This window comes from Gracilinanus agilis, chromosome 2, assembly GCF_016433145.1.
Source record: "Gracilinanus agilis isolate LMUSP501 chromosome 2, AgileGrace, whole genome shotgun sequence".
Classification (NCBI taxonomy): domain Eukaryota; kingdom Metazoa; phylum Chordata; class Mammalia; order Didelphimorphia; family Didelphidae; genus Gracilinanus; species Gracilinanus agilis.
The window spans coordinates 518040806-518059462 of record NC_058131.1 but is presented as its reverse complement, the minus strand read 5'-3'; the positions used below and the strand labels follow the sequence as shown (position 1 = coordinate 518059462).

The following is an 18657-nucleotide window of genomic DNA, read 5'->3' as shown; positions in this document are numbered from 1 at the left end:
TTCCTTCTTTCCTTCCTTCCTTCCTTCCTTCCTTCCTTCCTTCCTTCCTTCCTTCCTTCCTTCCTTCCTTCCTTCCTTCCTTCCTTCCTCTTTCTCTCTCTGTTCTAATGATCTGGGAGGTAACCTAGTATGGTAGAAAGAGCACTAGATTGCAGAATAAGAAGACTTGGGTTCAAAATCCTGCTTTCCCATTTAATACATCTACCATGTTAGGCAAGTCACTTTTCATTTCTGAGCCTCAATTTCTTCATCCGCAGAATGAGGGTAATAGATGGATAACTTCTAAGGTTCCTTCCAAATCTCTATCTATGTTTCTATGAATAGATTTCTAAAAATTATCCTTGGAGTTCTCCAGAAAACCTTACAACTAGACAAGTACATAGAGGAATAGTTCAACAAATATCATCAATTTGTTCTAGAGAAAAAGGATAAAACAGTGTACATACAGAGGGCATTTAAGAACATTCCTACCCACCAAAATTTAAGACTATAAAAGATAAGCCACGAGAACAGAAGAAATACAACTATAGATTCAGGGTGAGAAGGAATCTCAGAGGTCAATGATTCCAACCACCTCATTTCACAGAAGTGGGAGATGAAACTCAGAGAGGTTCACTGATTCAAGGCCAAACTTTATAAAGAAAAGAGGCAGCTACTGTGACAGTGGAAAGAGTGCTGGGCTTAAAGTCAGAAAGGCTCAACTTACCGAGTTCACCTCGGACACCAATTGTATGACCCTGGGGAAGTCACTTAAATGTTTGCCTCAGTTTACTCATTTGTAAAATGAAATGGAGAAGGAAATGTCAAACCACTTCAGTATCTTTACCAAAAAATCCCAAATGGGGTCACAAAGCATCAGACATGGGTGAGATGACTCAACAACAATAAAATAAGATATGCCTGGAAAGGTAGAATGAAGCCAAATTATACATGGTGCTGAATGTTAGTATCAGGATGATGTTATTAGAAAATGACCTACATCTGTGCTTTGTCTTCAGAAAAGATACTATGTCTCTCTTATTCCCTTTGAGATGAGAACTTCTATTATAAATGAAAAGGTTAAATTACCCATTTCTCTTTGAGCTCAGGAAACCCACTCCAGAGTATATATTATTTAAAACTCATTATTAAGCTGTGAAAAGTAGATTTTTGAAAATATGCATTAAGTAGAAATTATCACATTAACACTTTTTAAAAAGTATCAAACAGGTATGGGTAATATTTTAAAACTATTTTAAGCTAATTAAGTTAACAAATCCCTAAATTATTCCTAATTTATATGTCCTGGTTTATAGAATAAGAACACTGAACCTGGAATCAGGAAGATCTGTGTTCAAATATGACCCCAGACAATTACCCCAGACAATTACTAGATTGTGTGAACACAGGCAAGTGAATCAATATTTCTGATTCTCTATTTTTCTCTCTGTAAAATTATAAAGTTGAATTTAATAAGCTCGAAGTCCCTGACAATTCCAACTCTATGATCCTGCAACCACCTAAAAGGGTCTGTTAGAAGAGTGTGGTTAAAATCCTAAGACCACTCTTGTTTCTACCAGTTCCAGGAAGTCTCAATGACAAGATTCCTAATATCACTGCCATTTCCTTTGCCTTCCCCTATTTTATTTTCTGCCCCAGAGGCCCTGTCCTGTTCTAATGGGGAAAAGACCTACAAAACTGGATATGACTTTTAATTTGGGAAGTACATAAGTTTTTCTACAATGCCTTGTGAACTCAAAGATCCATCCTTATCAAATACACATGTGTTTTACTTTATTAGAAAACTAAATGAAAAAAAGAGATGAAGGGCAAATTGGGGCAGGTACCCTCTCTCTCTCTCAATAATAAATATTATTGCTAGTAACATTAGAGATCTTCAAAAGGTCAGGGTTAAACACTCACAAGTAGGTGAGGTAGGTAGTATAGGTATCATTCTCCCTAATTACCTCCCACCTCATTTTACAAATAAAAAAAGAAAGATCAAGTGACTTGCTCTTAATCACATAGCTATTACATGTCAGATACAGGATATGAACTCAAGTCTTAGCTGACTCTAGACTCCAATAACATTCCCATTACATCACGAGCCAGTCCAAAAAATGGTTTTGGAGTCTAACATCACATGAAACACCATTTCTAATGGAAAATATATAAAGTTCCAACCAACACACATAAATAAATATTTGTAAACTGAATTCTGGCAGGCAAAATTCTGAGAAACTAACTGTACCATTATACAACATGTATTACTGCATGTTACTATAGTAAAAATCCTAGGGGCAGCTGGGTAGCTCAGTGGAGTGAGAGTCAGGCCTAGAGACAGAGGTCCTAGGTTCAAACCCGGCCTCAGCCACTTCCCAGCTGTGTGACCCTGGGCAAGTCACTTGACCCCCATTGCCCACCCTTACCACTCTTCCACCTATGAGACAATACACCGAACTACAAGGGTTTAAAAAAAAAAATCCTAAAGTTCTATGTGTTAAAGTTCTTTTTTAAAAAAACAGATAACTTATAAAGAGTTACAATTTTTTTGGTAAAGAGATTTAATCCAAGAACCACTTAAGATGAGATGGTTACACTGGAAACATTAAATCGTCTTAAGAACAAAATTCTTTTCAAATTTATTTCCACAAAATCCTTTATAACAATAATGTTCTCCAGTTAGATTGGTCTATTTACTCTACAATAAGTATTATCAAGTGCATAATAAAAAACAATTTAAGAACAAACATAATACCATGTAGTATATCATACCGAATTTGAAATATAAGAACCTAATGACCTAATCTTAATTTTGCTACTTACTACTCATGAAAGTGCCAAGTGTACACCCACTTAGCCACTTATTCTCAATTAAAAATTAGGGAGCAGGGGAAGAGGGAGGAGGTTACTGGACTAGATCTCTATATAGTACGATCATGTGCTATAAGCCTTCCAGAATCTGCTCCTTCGCTCCTACAGTTTACTCTGCCTAAAATGTTTTAGGTCACTGTATACATACAGAGTATCTAGATTCTCCAATTGGAATGCAAGTTCTATCTCATTCATAAAGAAAATTCTCCAAATGCCTCAGGATAAAAAAAAATCCTTATAATACAATTACTGTGAAAATGAATGTTTTAATATCATTTAGAGGCATAAAACATTGACAAGTATCTAAGTTAATGACCTGGTGTGGTGACATTTAAATCAATTTAAATTAAATTTCCTGAAACCTTATGCTAAAGTTTTTTCCTCCTAATTTCCTTAAAATTCATATTTTAAAAACAAGTGGAAATAATCTGTAATGAAAATTTCTATTTATGAAACTTCCCAAACGTCCATTTCAAATTGCTTTCCATTGTTAGTAGTCTTGTAGATTTTTTTGATAATTGAATGTTGCAGGCAATTGCTCCAGTACAAAAGAAAAAGCTGAAAACCTCAAAGTTCAAAATATGAGAAAATAAAACCAAAAAGGCAGGGGGAAAAAAAAGGGAACACACTATATACCACAAACATTTTCGGAGCATAAATTGGAACTAATCCAAATTTTATTCCTTTATAGGCATAATATGCATTACCCAAAGTTATCAAAATGTTCATTTGAACCTTCAAGGGGAGGGGGGGAATGAAATAGTAAAACCTTTGAAAATACTCATATGTATAAATACACATATATATTTTGACTATACCACTAGATCTAAGAAATACACATGTGAATTACTCTGGCACTAAATGCTTTCAGGAATAACTGAAAGAACAACATAATTTCCCATATGGAAGTGACCCTTCTAAGTATCAGCTAAATCACCTTCGTTTCCGCCACAGCAAGCTGCGGAAGAGGAGCTGTTCATCCTCTAACATTCCCTTGGTCAAAAACCCAGGAAAATTGTTCCAAACGGCATTTGTCCTACTTAGAATTTGTGGGACCGTGACAGGGCAAGGGGTAGATTCCTAAGGTCTTCGGGATGCTGCGAAAGGACGCAGGAAAGAACAAGCTTGTTGGCGGCTGGCAACAGGAGGAGGAGAAGTGACAGAGGGCTATGACCACAGGAGGTGGGGATGGGAGTGGGGGATGGAGGTGAGGCAGGAGAAGCAGGCCCCGAGGAGGTGGATGTGGGCAGCCCAGCCCTAACCTAGCTCCCGCCACCCCAAGTCGCATCACCCACTCTGGCTCCAAGGGGAGGGGCCTCACGGCCCCCAAACTCCTGCCTAGGCAGCGCAGACCAGATTGAGACGCTGCTCCGTATGAGCGTATCTTAGCGTTAGGCAAAACTAGACTGGAGGGTAGGAGGAAGGAGAACGAAACTAGTACCTGTCTGCCTCTCTCGGATACTAGCTGCAGCCGCGGCGGCCATCTTGACTCCCACCATTCACCGCCCGGCCTTAGAGCCGGGAGCAGCAGGATGACGTGGCCGGCTCGATGCCCCCGGAAGTAGAGGGGGCGGGACAGAAGACTGAACAGAAAGCAAAGAATCAGAGGACGCTCCCAAAGACACGTGGATAGCTTGGCCCCGCCTCTCCTAGGTCAGATTGAGTCACGTGGCTCGTAGTTGGGAAGGCCAGTTCAGAGTTTGGCGCGCTGTGCGGGAGATTTTTTTTTTCCAAGTTATGAGATGTGGCAGTTTTGCTATATTGAAAACTGGTCATTCTGAGTGTTAAGGGGATTACTGGGAACTGTTCTCACCCGACAATTATTGAGAGATGGGTAGTATCCCTTGTTGGTAAACTGCAAACTGTGTTTTAGTCTTTCTGATCTTTTTTTAGATTGTGGAGAGGGGGCAGCAAAGATTTCTGTCAGCTAGGAGAAGCATTTCCATTATTGTCGGGGAGAGGGTGTACAGAGGGAAAGAATGGAATGGAAAAAAAGTTTGTGAATTTATTATTTCAAGAAAATACACCCCAAATCATTTGAATCCTTAGACTTTATTGCACTTCAAAAAATGGATACACATGACAGTTCATCTCCCATAATTAATATATCCAAAACATGGAGTTCAACACTGACATCATACTAGCTGCTAAATTAATTCTGAAGCTGTACCAATTCTGCAATGTAAATTTTAAACCGTTATTTACACAACTAAAACTTACATATTCAGATTCTAATACTATTACATTAAAATGAAGCAATCATTTTTTCTAGGCAATTATTTATTTCATAAATCAAAGATTTAATGAAATCACAAAAAGTTACCTATCACTTATTCAATTAGAAATTACCCAATATTAAGGAAAAATAGACATTCTAAAGTATTTTATTACTCATACTTAATTTTTAAAATTGCATACATTTACTTCTGTTCACCAACTTGTAAATTTATTCACTGATATTTTAATTAATTTGCATGCCAGTGATGTAGACCTAAACAGTACATACAAAAGTCAGCCCTTTCAAGGGCTTGTGATGAGCTTGGTAGCATATGTGAAGGCTTCTTCAACTTCATGCTATAAAATCTTTTGAATATGATTGAAGTACAGACAGTTCTTGCTTTATGTAAGGGGACCATTTTGCATAAATCATTTTTTATATAATGAGAATTTGCCCCTATCCACTCACTTCACTCAGCCTATATAACAAAGACATACACAAAAGAATACCCTTATATGGCAAAAAATATACTAAAATGTAGACACATTAAATACTGTACCATGATATAAACAGAATTATGAAAGGTAAAGTTAATGATAAAGCACTTAAGATTAACATAGATTGTGCAGTATGTTGCCCCTTCCCCATTCACTGCCCCTTGTCTTTATCACTGTTGGTTGGCTGTACAATTTTTTTATTAAGCTATCTTGATGTTTGAACAGTAGCAATCTTGTTTTTCCTCTGGTGTCTGATGATAATAAGAAATCCTCAAAAAGTCTCTGGAATTTCAAAAAGTGTCCAGATTCATCTTTTCAATACAAGAACAGAATTCACTCAGGTGATGAAATGCTTCTCCCAGTTGTTTTGTTGTGAATCCTTTTTGGTCTGACCTCTGTTCTGAAGCTTTGCTTTCTAATGCAATCTTTGTAGCTAGTTCAATCAAATGCTCATTCAATATTTCTTCTCTGTGATACTCAATCAAATCCACATCATTCTTATCCACTTCTACCTCTAATTCTTGAGCTAAGTTTACAGTCTTGTTCTTCTTCCAACATTTCATCTTTGTTAAATCCATGAAAATTGGGAGCTGTGGGCACACTTTTTCCCCCAAACCCTCTTTATACATGTTTCTGTTATATCTTCTCAAGCTTTTGAGAATTCTTTATCTAAAGTTGAATTTCCATGCCAGTTAGCCCAAATTGAGAACTGTCTATACAGCATTCCTTTTTTCTCTTCTCAGCTTTTCTATATCTGAAACTATATTCAGATCCTCAATTTTAAAACCATCATTTCACCACTTACTTTCTTTATGGATACATACATTCAATTTTAATAATTACAGTGTATACATATCCAATGCTTAAAATTATAAAGTGGTCTGTTATATTGTGGGAAACATAAATACAGCTCATATAATGCAATACAAACAGCTGAAAAGTAAAGATTTTTGTGTGCGCATGTAAATAAAATTTTCATACATCTTGAGAATAACTGAGAAATCAACTTTGAAATGCTATTTGTTTCATTTGAAAATTTACTAGAGCTGCCTCATTTATGTGTTATTTCCTACCCATATGTTCAGCTTAATAAAATTTTATATGTTACCTTATACAAAGGGATTTTCCCCTTTGTAATAAAGGAACTCCTGCATTCTACCAAGATAGACTCATTACCCATGCAGGAAAAATATTGGAGTATCAGTTTAAACAAAAAGATTCATTCTCATATTTCTGCTCCCATGCAACAGAGGCATCTTTACAAGTTATCCAAATCTGGGTATCAAACTAATTAGACGAAGTTATAGTGTATAGGCTGTCAACAGAAATCAGAGCCCTTTCTTTAGAAGTTTCTCTTTAGTTAAATGTTTCATACAGTTTAAAGTAGATTCACAACAGCAAAAAAAGGGATAAGATTTGAAATTATTTCATTAATACAGAGAAATTCCAGGTGAAACAACTACCTCTACCAATGCAACATCTCTGCAATTTATGATCTTGGAAAGATGTCACACAAGCCATGCTGCCTAAAAAAAAAAAATAAAAAATAATTCACATATATAAAACTGTCAGTAGCAGAATTTTGAGATTAAGGCAAATTTTAAATTGTATAAATCCTAGGCATAAACTACATGCACTAAAATAAACCAAAATGAAAGGAAATATTTGATATTACAACTAGAACAAACAGTATAATCTATCATGAAAGAAACAATAAAACATCATTAAAAATGTTGCATATTTACAAATAGAGAAAATCCTATCCAAATTACTTTCCTTAGGATGACCGAAGAAAAGCAAAAGTCTCTTGGCAAATTTATCCTGGTTTTTTTTGTTGTTGTTTTTGTATTGATTTTTGTTAGCATGGAGTCAGTGATTGGTTATCCCATTTCATCTAAAGAGAAAAATGAACAAGACAGGCCCAAAAGGTATCTCCGGAGAATACTAGAATATTAAAAATTAAAAAGAAATATGCTTATGTGAAAAAAGAATGATATAAATATGAGCATATGAAAAGTAAAACCACTAACTGTTTTCTGTTTAAATATAATTGAAAATAAAAGATTTATAATATCATATTTCTTAAAGGGCTTTACATGAGATAATCCAAGAGTAAAAGTTGCAGAAAGAGCTTCCAGAAGCCATAAACATTTTAATACAAGCTCATTTGGAAAATGTTAATATAAATAAGTTTAACTTTCAAAAATAAAAAGGGGTAATGAAGAAAAGCTGAGGTTACTCTCTTTTCACCTCCAAATTCAAATTTGCCTAAAGATACTCTTAGCAATAGCAATAAATGTGTAAAAAAAAAAAAAACCCTAGAAATGAATTAAATCTATAACTTCATAAGATTTCTTGCTGAACTTTTTAGGAGGTTGGCTAATATTGAACTTGAGTTTGGAAAAAAATCCAGTTAATTACAAATATAAAAGATCACTAAAATTTGTGGTGTGATAGAAATGCTCAGTCTACTTTTATATAAACTTCAAATTATGTATGGAAAATGAAGAAAATATCCCGTTTTCCCATTTTAAAAAAGGCATACATTTGGAAGGAATGTATTAGAAAGAGCATTTAAATGGAAATTAATGAGAATGACTTCTGGAATGGGAACATAGATTTTAAAATATAATAATTCTTTTCCTTTTTAATAATTTACCAATGTAATTAACAGGTACAAAATCATTTTACACGTATTAAAAGATAATCTGAAAAGTTTACATATTATTTCAGCCATGTTGACAATTAATATCTATCACCATGATCAATCCTGTAACATGGCAATTGACATAGGGAGCTAAAATAACTAGATATTAAACCATATTCACTCACTTTGAAGACATAGAACTGCCAATAATCTGAAGAAATCAAATAGTTACCATTAAGGTCAAAGTGACAATTGATAAATATTAACATTTTGGCACAATTTTAACACTCAATTTCACAGGCTGTCCTATTTGCAGCACTTTGATTTCTAGTTTAGTGTCACTCCATCTCGAAAGTACTATGTTCCTGATTCATATGGTATAATACCTTTAAATTTGGTGGCATTTCTATTAATTCTTTGAAAGAAAAAAGTTAAAAGGTAAAAAAATCTTTATATAAAAATTGGAAAATAATTATAGTTTAGCCAAAATAAACACAACTTAGAAAACTAGTCATCAGCAAAGTTATGTGTATCATGATGAAGTAACAACCTAGTAAAGATACTTATTTTGAAGTTCATAGATAAGTAAAAGCATTAAGAAATACAAAATATTACATCAAATTTGAATAAGAAGTTCCTTAACATTTGGAATTTTTAAAATGTCACCACTTTTTAAAAAGTACACATCAAACATTACTGTTTAGGACTGGCAAGTTTTTAGACAAAGGAATATTAAGTACAAAGTTGTGGAATGTTAAGAATATAATGATAGCAGCTTGCAAGAAGGCACCTCTAAAAAAAGATTTAATATCCAGTGTAGTAATTTTTTTCTTTTGCTAGTCCTAAGGCATTTCTGATGGCAAAGTCCATGTTTTCTTGAAATTCTTCATATGTATTGGTTATTGGAAGAGTTAAGCTGTTAAAGCATTTGCTTCCAACAGGATAATCAGCAGGTAAAAATTTAATTGATGGAGTAGGTTGAAATCCAACAGGTGGAATGGAGCGGCAACCTGTTGCAAAAACAAGGATGTCTTCTAATGTTACTACAGATTCACCACCTGAAACATACCAAAAAAAAAAAAAAAAAAGCCACATGAAAGTTAAAAGTATTTGCATAATTTTAGAAAATTTTCAACTTTTTAGAAGCAGACATGGTACTAAGGCAAAAAAAAGGGGAAAAATAATTTTTATTTAAAATTTTTTTAAAAATTAAAATTTGGCATTTCAATAGAATGAAAAATAAAAGGAACTTTTTAAAAGATAAATTAAGTGAAAATGGAGAAATTAAAGTTAGTTTCAAAATCAAAATTCTTATTTGCCTAGATCTTAACTAAAAAAAAAAAAACAAAAAAACCTATATTGATACTGAATTTCTTTAACATTATTCCTACCCTTTCCTACTTTGAAACATTGTTACATATTGCAAAATATACATGTAGGATACCTTTTAAGATAAATTTCAAAGAAATTTGCTTAATCAGCTAATAACAATGATAAGGGAACTGTAAGGATCCTCTTTCTCCCAGAAATATTTTGAGAGAGTTAAAATGTTTCTTTCACCTGAAACTACTTACTTTGGGTTTCATAAAGGGATTTTCTCAGTAATAGGGCAGACTACTCATCCAAATTTTTCCCATAGGCTTGTCAATTTCCATCCATAAATTCCTTCATATAAGACTTATCCAATGTATTCAAGATCTTCAAGCTATTTTAATGTTCTAAAGTGCCACAATCAAGCTGTTCACCTAAAATCCCTTGTTCTTGTTATATATATATATATTTTCCCAAAAATATTTTTTGAATGCTACCTTATCATTTTTTGGTACAAATTCATCTTTGACAATATACATTGTCTTTTGGGTAAGCTGCAATTGTAAATTTTTGGAGTTTTTGGTGTTTCATGACAGCCATATTATTTTACCACTCTATACTGTTATTACAAAGATAGATTTTGTTTTAGAGAGCATCATGGGATGAATGGAAGTTCTGCTCTATTTTTCAAATGTTCAAGTGTCCAGAATTCAAATCTAGCCCCAGATATTTCCTATTTATGTGACCCCAAGCAAGTCACTGAACCCCCATTGCCTAGCCCTTACTACTCTTCTTAAGTACTGATTCTATGATGGAAGGTAAGGGTTTTAAAAAATATATATATAATCTAGATTCCCAAAGTGGGCACTAGCACCCCCTGGTGGGTGCTACAGCAATCCAGGGGGGCGATGATGGACACAGGCGCATTTATCTTTCCTATTAATTGCTATTAAAATTTTTTTTTAATTAATTTGCAGGGGGCTAAGTAATATTTTTTTCTGGAAAGGGGGCAGTAGGCCAAAAAAGTATGGGAACCACTGATCTAGATAAATCTATTCAGTTCTGAGCTCAGCTAAAGTACTTTCCAAGTTAGGTGTATTGATGGCCTAACTCAATAGAAAAATGGTCTATATTGTCATAATGGATGTAACAGTTTTCTTTATTCATTTGATTTTCCCTATATAGATAACAGGGTTGAAAAATTCTTTTGAGTGGTTGTGGATTTTTCCCTATATGGATAACAGGATTGAAAAATTCTTTTGAGTGGTTGTGGATTTTATTAAGAAGACCCAGTAGTAGGTGGTGGTGGTGGTTGTGGTAGCACACGGCTTAATGTAAATCCACATATTGACATCTCTAAGATAGGAGTGTCTGGAAACCTTAATCATTTATAGAAAACTGCTTGTCGATTTGCATTGTGTGCTAAGCAATGGAGGTGAATATCTTTGTTAAGCTATTTTTCTGTTTTATACTTAATATTAACTATCAAGCTTTACTAAACAAACTTTTCTTTCATTATATCTGTTGTTAAACTCTTTTCATGTGGATGGAGACACCTCACTGAAGTAAGACCTTTGTTAGAAGGGCTGTAGGAAGAAAAACATACTAATGCACTTTTGGTAGAGCTATGAATTGGTCCAATCTTTCTGGAAAAAAAAAACATTTAGAATTATATAAGAAAATTAACTGAAGTGGAAATACCTATTAATTTAGCAATACCACCACCACTAATTTGTTTATACTTACAAGAGATTAGAAAAAGGGAGAAGTCTCACATATATTAAGATATTTATAGCAGCATGTTTTGAAATAGCAAATAACAGTAAGGAAAATACTTGTCTCTTCTCCAGTTTCTTTCCAGAAGTGGAAGATTATGGGTGTGGAACACTTTATAATGTAAGACTTTTTCAACATTTTAGCTAGTTTCGCTGAACCTTTATTTTGTTTTTGTTTTTTACTTTTTGTTACAAGAGATAACTCTAGGAGGGGGAAGGAAGAAAGATAAATGCATATTATATAAAAATATGAGATGGATACTAACAAAATTTATTAAAAACAGATGCCTATTGATTGGGAAACAGCTCAGCAAAGTGCATGTAATATATGGAGGTAATGGAATATTACTGTACTGGGAAAATGGTATATATGAGAAATTCAGAAAGTTATACAACTTTTAAGTACTGAAAAGAAAGCGGTTGGGGGCAGCTGGGTACCTCAGTGGATTGAGAACCAGGCCTAGAGATACCATTTTCAGACACAACCATTGGGTTGATATTTTACTCATTTGATATAAGAAAAAGTTTAAGGGACTCAAGAAATGACTGACCAAAAAAAAAAAAAAAAAAAAAAAAAAAGTCCCCTTCGGAGCCTGCCTTTTAAGGTTTGCTCCACAAAGTCATATTCTGACTCTATAAATACAGTGAGATCTCCTATTTTCTGCACCTTCAAATCAACTGCATAACCATTATATTTGTAACCTAGCATAGTAGATAGTTTTTGTAAAATCAAAGATTTTACATTTTTCTTCAGAGAAATTTCAGGAAAAGAAGCTCGCTAATTCCCCAAATCAAGAAAGTGAACTGTCTGGAGAAGGTGCCATAAAGAAGCCTACAGAAACCATATACTGCATCATAAGATCCAGAATGAACTTTGGGATGTAGTGAATTGAACTGAAGGGAGTTGAACATATTTATTTTGAATGTAAACTCTTATGCCAAAGAGGCCTGGACGTTTTGTCAACGTGCCTACCAATCATTGGTTTTGCTCTCTTCCTCTTTTATTTCCCTCTTATCTCCAACTATTGTAATTTCCCCTTAGAAAGTGCACCTTTTTGCTAGAAGATCTTTAGAAGTATAAGCTGAATATTTGAAATGATTCACTGGGGAGACTAGGCATGAAACTTGGGAGATTTTAATATGCTTGTCTCCCAAAAGAATAAGGGGGGGTGAGGGAATTGGGAAAGGGAATTTTTATTGCCTTTGTCTATTTTAAGTTAATCAATCAAGAATTTAAAGTACCCCTACTTAACACTTAGAAAGTCACCAAGAAAGTTCACACCCTAAAAGGCCAAGCACTGTGCTCTCCCAGCCCTCCCCCTGCAGTGATAGATTCCTGAGACATAATACACCAGCCCACAGAGAAAAGAAGGAGAAACCAGAGAGACAGGAATTGATGTGTAGAAAACTGCTTATAAAAAAAAGTCAGCTGAGGGCATTCTGATTCATTCTGCTGCCTTGGTGGCTCTTGCTAAGGGAGGACTTCTGCGTTGGTGTCTCTGCATTTGAGGGTCTTCTGTGTTGGAGGGATTCTTCTGCCTTGGAGATTGATTCTGCATGGGTAAGGCTCTTGCTGAAGAGACTACCATAACTCTTGGTTGGAGATTGGGAGGGAGGGAGCCTTTGTTGGAGTTGACCTTGATTTCTTTGGATGGGCAATTATAGGGTAGTTAGCTAGGCAATATTTTCTACCTCCTTCCAACATTTCCCTCTTTACTATCTCTACCCTGCTGTAATAAAGTTACTAAAGCTAACATACTCCTAGTTTAATATAAACAGCAACCACAACAATTCTTTTTTTAACCATTATTTTTGTCAAACCAAATTTTTGGCAACCAATTTTAATTATTGGTTAGCTAACATCTCATATTTTCATAAAATATACTTGATATAACATAAAAATCAATATAGAATATTAATTAATCTATAAAGTTTGTGGAGAAATTATTTAATAGAGATTTTAAATAGGAATAAAACATTCTTAGAATGAAATGAAAGAGAATTTATTATTTTTTGGCAGCAATACTATATACGTATATAATTTTTTTAAAATAATCTAGTATCTTCCTTTGTTTCAGATATCTTGAGAATTAATCTCAATGCTTTCAAAGTTAGGATGGCTCCAGAACAGGTTTTTTCATATGTGTACTTTGTCCAGTTTGGCTCCTTTTCTAATCTTTACTTTATTTAAGCCACTTACATCTCTTCACAAAATACACCAGGATGATAGCTTATCCTAAAGCATCAAGAGGGCATTGGTAGAACTGAAATTGACTCCTGCAAACTCCATGAGGGTAGGGATCAAACACTAAATAGTTGTTGAATGAACACTTGCTGATTGATTAAATGACTGATAAACCTTCACTGTCAATTTTCATAGAATTTGCATAGTTACATGCTAGAAAAATGTCAAATTATAATGTAAAATATATGTTGGGGAAACATCTGTGTATGCATTAGAAATGTTATCAAAATGTGTTGTTTTTTAAAAAAGATTTATATTTTAATTTGGAATAAGTAGTGAATGTTACTAAGATTTATCTCATATACCATACTCTAATTTGCAATTTCAGATAAGGTGAGTTGAAATATTAAAGTCTTGGTGTAAAGCTAAGAAAAAAATTAAAAAATGAAATATTTTTTAAATGCCACTGAGATAAAAATCTAAAAAAAAAATCTAAACATAGATACTTTGAAAACAATAAAATATTCACTTACTTTCAACATCCTGCAAGTAACTCATCCAAAACCCCATAGCTCTGGTGTCTTGTGCTTCAGACAACATGTGCATAGTAAAAAGATCACTAAGGATTTTGGTTGTAAGTCTCTCAGGCTTGTGACATAGGATACTATAAAATGCTTCTGGATATTTCTGCATTTTTTCTAACACATCAAGAGTTTTCAAACCCTCCTGAAAACTAGAGGGAAAAAAAAAAGAATGAAACCATTAAAAAAAAATACTGGGTTTGTTTTGCAAACACTCAGGAAGAGGAAAAAATTTATTTCCAGATGAAATTCTGACGAGTTTTCTGACGAGATTTTTTCATAATAATTTGTTAAAAAAAGATAACAGGATTTTAGGAAAAAAATCATTGTATTTTAGCATTCAGTCAGTAAAATGGAACTTCTTTATGATCTTAATGAGAAATACCTTATAAGCTAACCATGCTAGAATGTAAGTTTATGTACATTCAAGTCAATACCTGAATTGAGTACCCACATCCAATTCTATGTATTATGTTAGGGGCTAAGGATATAAAAATGATAAATCTAATTCAGGGTGGAGGGAGAATGGATAAGATAGTTAAGAAACTATGATACAAAAAAAGGCAACATCTATATAGAAGGCTAAAAAAATAGCAAAGTACTCACAACAAAAGCAAGAGCTAGTAATAGGATGAATACAGAGTATGTAAAGTTTATACTGAGAATATAATGGAAGGACTAAGGCTTAGAATAAGCTAAAGCTAGCTTGGAAAGCTAAGGATAAATAAAGAGATTTTTAAAAATAAATACTTGGGGAAAGAGGGAATAAAAGAATCAAATAATATGTATGCTACTTTGGATGGAGGGAATTATGATAATAACAGAGAAGGCAAAGATATTTAATTCTTACTTTGCTGCTCTTTCCTCTTACAAAAATGAACTTAAGCAGGGATGGAACAAAAACTGGCCCAAAGGGAATTAAGCAATGAACAACAAGCTAAGCAACTTAGCTGCCCTTGGTGAATTTAGATTAACCTAATTCTGATAAATAAATAGCTGACATTTATTTACTGATCTATTAAAGGAGAAATCTGAAAAGTTGGACAGAATACAGAAGGTAATGCCAGCTCAGAGAAGTGCTAGTATTCTAACAATTTTCATTTCAAAGAAAAGAGAAAAAAATGTATATTATAGACCATGAACTTGACTTCTATTTCTAGTAAAATTACAGAATGTTTTAATGAAGAGATGGTTGGTTTTTTGTCAAGTTTTAATTGCTTCTCATGACTCATTTTTGGGATTTTCTTTGGCAAGATAACTTGAGTATTTTGTCATTTCTTTTCCAGTTCATTTTGCAGATAAGGAAACTGAGGCAAACAGGACTAAGTGACCTGCCCAAGGTCACATAGTCAGTAAATATCTGAACTGAGATTTTTAATTCAGGGAGATAAATGTTCCTGACTGCAGAACTGTTTCTCTACCCACTGCACCATCTAGCTACCCAAACACATATTAAGTTTCTCTTTTTTTCTCATAGAAAGCAGACAGTGCTAAAAATATAAAATTTGAACACAAGTCTTCCTGACTCCAGGCCTGGCACCCTATCTACTGTGCCACCTAGCTGTCCAAAGATGGTTTTGTTGTTATTTGGTAATTTTCAATTGTGTCCAAGTCTTCATGACACCCCCCCCCCCGCCCCGGCCCACTTGATGTTTTCTTGGCAAAGATTCTAGAGTGTTTGACCATTTTCCTTCTCCAGTTCATTTTCCAGATGAGAAAACTGTGGCAAATTGGATTAAGTGATTTTCCCAGGATCATATAGCTAATAAAATCTGAGGCCAGAACTCAAGATGAGTCTTCCTGACTCTAGCCAGTACTCTATCCACAAAGTCACCTAATTGCCCAAAGAGATAGTTAATGAATAATTAAACAAAATTAATTATTACAGTGAAGAAGCATGTCTCTATCAACAAAATGAGACAGGTGGTTGGACTTGAAAACTTCTAAGATTTCTTCCAGCCCTAAATCTATGGTCTGAGGAACTTATAATTCTAGGACATACCACACAATTTCATTATTATTTTTTTTTTTTGGCAAGGTTACCAGAGTGTTAGATCAAGGAAGTACTATATATTAGACATGGATTCTTCAGATTATAGCAAAGTATTTGTCAAAGTCTCTGGGATTATTTTTCTGGAAAAATAAGCAGTTGTCAAAGGAAGACATCTAAGCTATCAATAGACAAATGAGAACATGATTCAAATCAGTAATGACTAGATAAATGCACATTAAAACTAATTTGACTGAAAAAATGACAGCTGAGAAGCTATAGGAAGTAAACTTTTTGTAGAGCTATGAATGGGTTCTACTAGTCTAGTAGTGTGTGTGAAGTAAATTATTTAGGGGACTTGGATCTCAAGTGCCCTAGTGGAGGGACATAGGAATCACAGAGTCATATGTCATGTCTTACAGTGGATGCCTGGGTCCTCATCAGAGTGGCAGATTTGAAGCTCACGTGTAAAAGAAAGGGGGGAAGAGCAACAGGGTTTAAAAAACCAGGGCAGGGAGCTGAGTCTCTAGGCTTGCATTTTCCTCTTAACTGTTCCTTATCTGATCTGGCCATCTCTGGCAAGTCTGCCTGAGCCAGCTAAATGGAGAATGAGATCTATTTCTAAAGTTAGAGAAACTGAGATCTCTCTCAGTACTTCTGCTTATTCCTCTTCTTTTACTAATAAATGCTTATAAATCTGGTAATAAGCCTCCAGATAAAAGTCTACTCTGCTTCCCACACTCGATTTTTAAAATCTATAGCTCCTCCCACACCCTCATCATAGGCAATGTAATGCCGGAGCCAAGATGCTAGGATGCACCATCAAGGTGTCAGACACAAGACTCTGTGACATCTATGTCCCACTGCTGGGGTGTGTGGGATCAAAGCTGGAATGGAGGTCCCCTAGATATTTTATTTTACACACTAGAAAGCAATTTGAAACTATATCCCTAAAATCATTGAAATGTGCAAATGCAGCACCACTATTTGACCTATACCCTAAAGTTAAAGTTAGAGGGGAAAAGACCTTTATGTATAAAAATATTTATAAAAGCTCTTTTTTGTAGAGTGCCCATCAACTGGGGAATAGCTGGACAAATTATGGCTTATAAATGTAATAGATTATACAAAGAAAAAATTAATGAGAGAAACCTGAAAAGACATGAAACTGATGAAAATGAAAAGAGCAGAAGCCAAAGAACAATTTATACAACAATAACAACACTAAAGAATTATAATTTCTGATCACACAATAATCAATTATAATTCTAGAGGACCAGTGATGAAACATACTACCCCACTCCTAACAGAAAGATGATAAATTCAAGGGACAAAATGAGTCATTTATTTTCAAACACATACAGTTTGCAGGGTTGGGAGTGGAGATGGTTATTTTTCTGGGCTTCACATACTTGATATACTAGTTTTGCTTTCCTTTCTTTCATTTTTTTAGGGGAAGGGGGGAGACTAGTCATACAGGCAAAAATTTGATATAGCAGCCAAAAAAGCTAGTGAACAATTAGATTTCATTAAGAGTACCAGGTTTCAGAAATAAGGAGGTAATAGTCTTGCTATTTTTTATTATGAAATAAAAAAATATGAAATTGTTATAGTCAGCCCAGACCACCACATTTTAGGAAGAAAGTTAAGTCTCAATCTAGAGAGCATCCAAAAGAGGGCATCCAGGATGATGATAAGTCTTGAGTTTAGGTCATATGAGTTTCAGTTGAAGGAATTTAAAATGTATGGCATGGAAATGATAAGTCTTTGAGAACAAGATAATTGCCTTCAAGTACTGAAAAGATTTTATGTAGATAAGGAATAGAATTTTTCTGGTTGATTATGGAGTGATGAACTAGTAATAATGGGATGAAGTTTCAGAGGCAAATTCAATTTTTAGGAAAAAATTTCTAACAATTATAGCTCTCTAAGATTGCAACAGGCCTTTCTCAAAAGTCAGTAGATTTCTCTTTTTTGGAGGACTTTTAAGAAAGGGCTAAATGATCACTTATCAGATATGGTGAAAAAAGTGTAGATTTTAGGGTATAGTTTGGACTTGAGGGCCAGAGAGGTTCCTTACAACTCTGAACCTCTCTAACTCCATGAATTGAAATAAAGATGGAAAGGGAGATTGGAGTTAGCTCACAGAAAACTGTAAAAGACAAAGTAATTTATTATTTATCCCATAGGTAATAAGGAACCACTTAATGTTTCAGAATAGTCCTGTGCCTAGGGAAGATTATTTTGATAGTTCTCTGGAAGATGCATTAGCAAAAGGAAAAACTCAAAGTGAAGGTCCAAGTGAAAATTAATCAGTGGGGGCACCTGGGTAGCTCAATGGATTGAGAGTCAAGCCTAGAGACAGGAGGTCCTAGGTTCAAATCCAGCCTCAGACACTTCCCAGCTGTGTGACCCTGGGCAAGTCACTTGACCCCCATTACCCACCCTTACCACTCTTCCACCAAGGAGCCAATACACAGAAGTTAAGGGTTTAAAAAAAGGGGCGGGGGGGAGGGGGGGGGCAGCTGGTAGCTCAGTGGATTGAGAACCAGACCTAGAGATGGGAGGTCCTAGGTTCAAATCTGGCCTCAGACACTTCC

At 34.5% G+C, this 18657-nt stretch overlaps 2 protein-coding genes across 2 annotated transcripts in view; both read right to left on the bottom strand.

Moving 5' to 3' along the window:
• Positions 1 to 4381, bottom strand: part of SCFD1 (sec1 family domain containing 1) — a 152211-nt gene extending 147830 nt beyond the window's left edge. Inside the window, exon 1 of the mRNA XM_044665052.1 lies at positions 4295 to 4381. Within this exon, the coding sequence (XP_044520987.1) occupies positions 4295 to 4352 (58 nt within the window). The 5' untranslated portion in view covers positions 4353 to 4381. The remainder of the gene's footprint in view (positions 1 to 4294) is intronic.
• A 4638-nt stretch (positions 4382 to 9019) lies between these two features.
• The window catches only part of G2E3 (G2/M-phase specific E3 ubiquitin protein ligase), a 55601-nt gene continuing 45963 nt past the window's right edge, over positions 9020 to 18657 (bottom strand). Inside the window, exons 11-12 of the mRNA XM_044662152.1 lie at positions 14020 to 14219; positions 9020 to 9273 (exon numbers count right to left, since the gene is read on the bottom strand). Of these exons, the coding sequence (XP_044518087.1) occupies positions 9020 to 9273; positions 14020 to 14219 (454 nt within the window). The remainder of the gene's footprint in view (positions 9274 to 14019; positions 14220 to 18657) is intronic.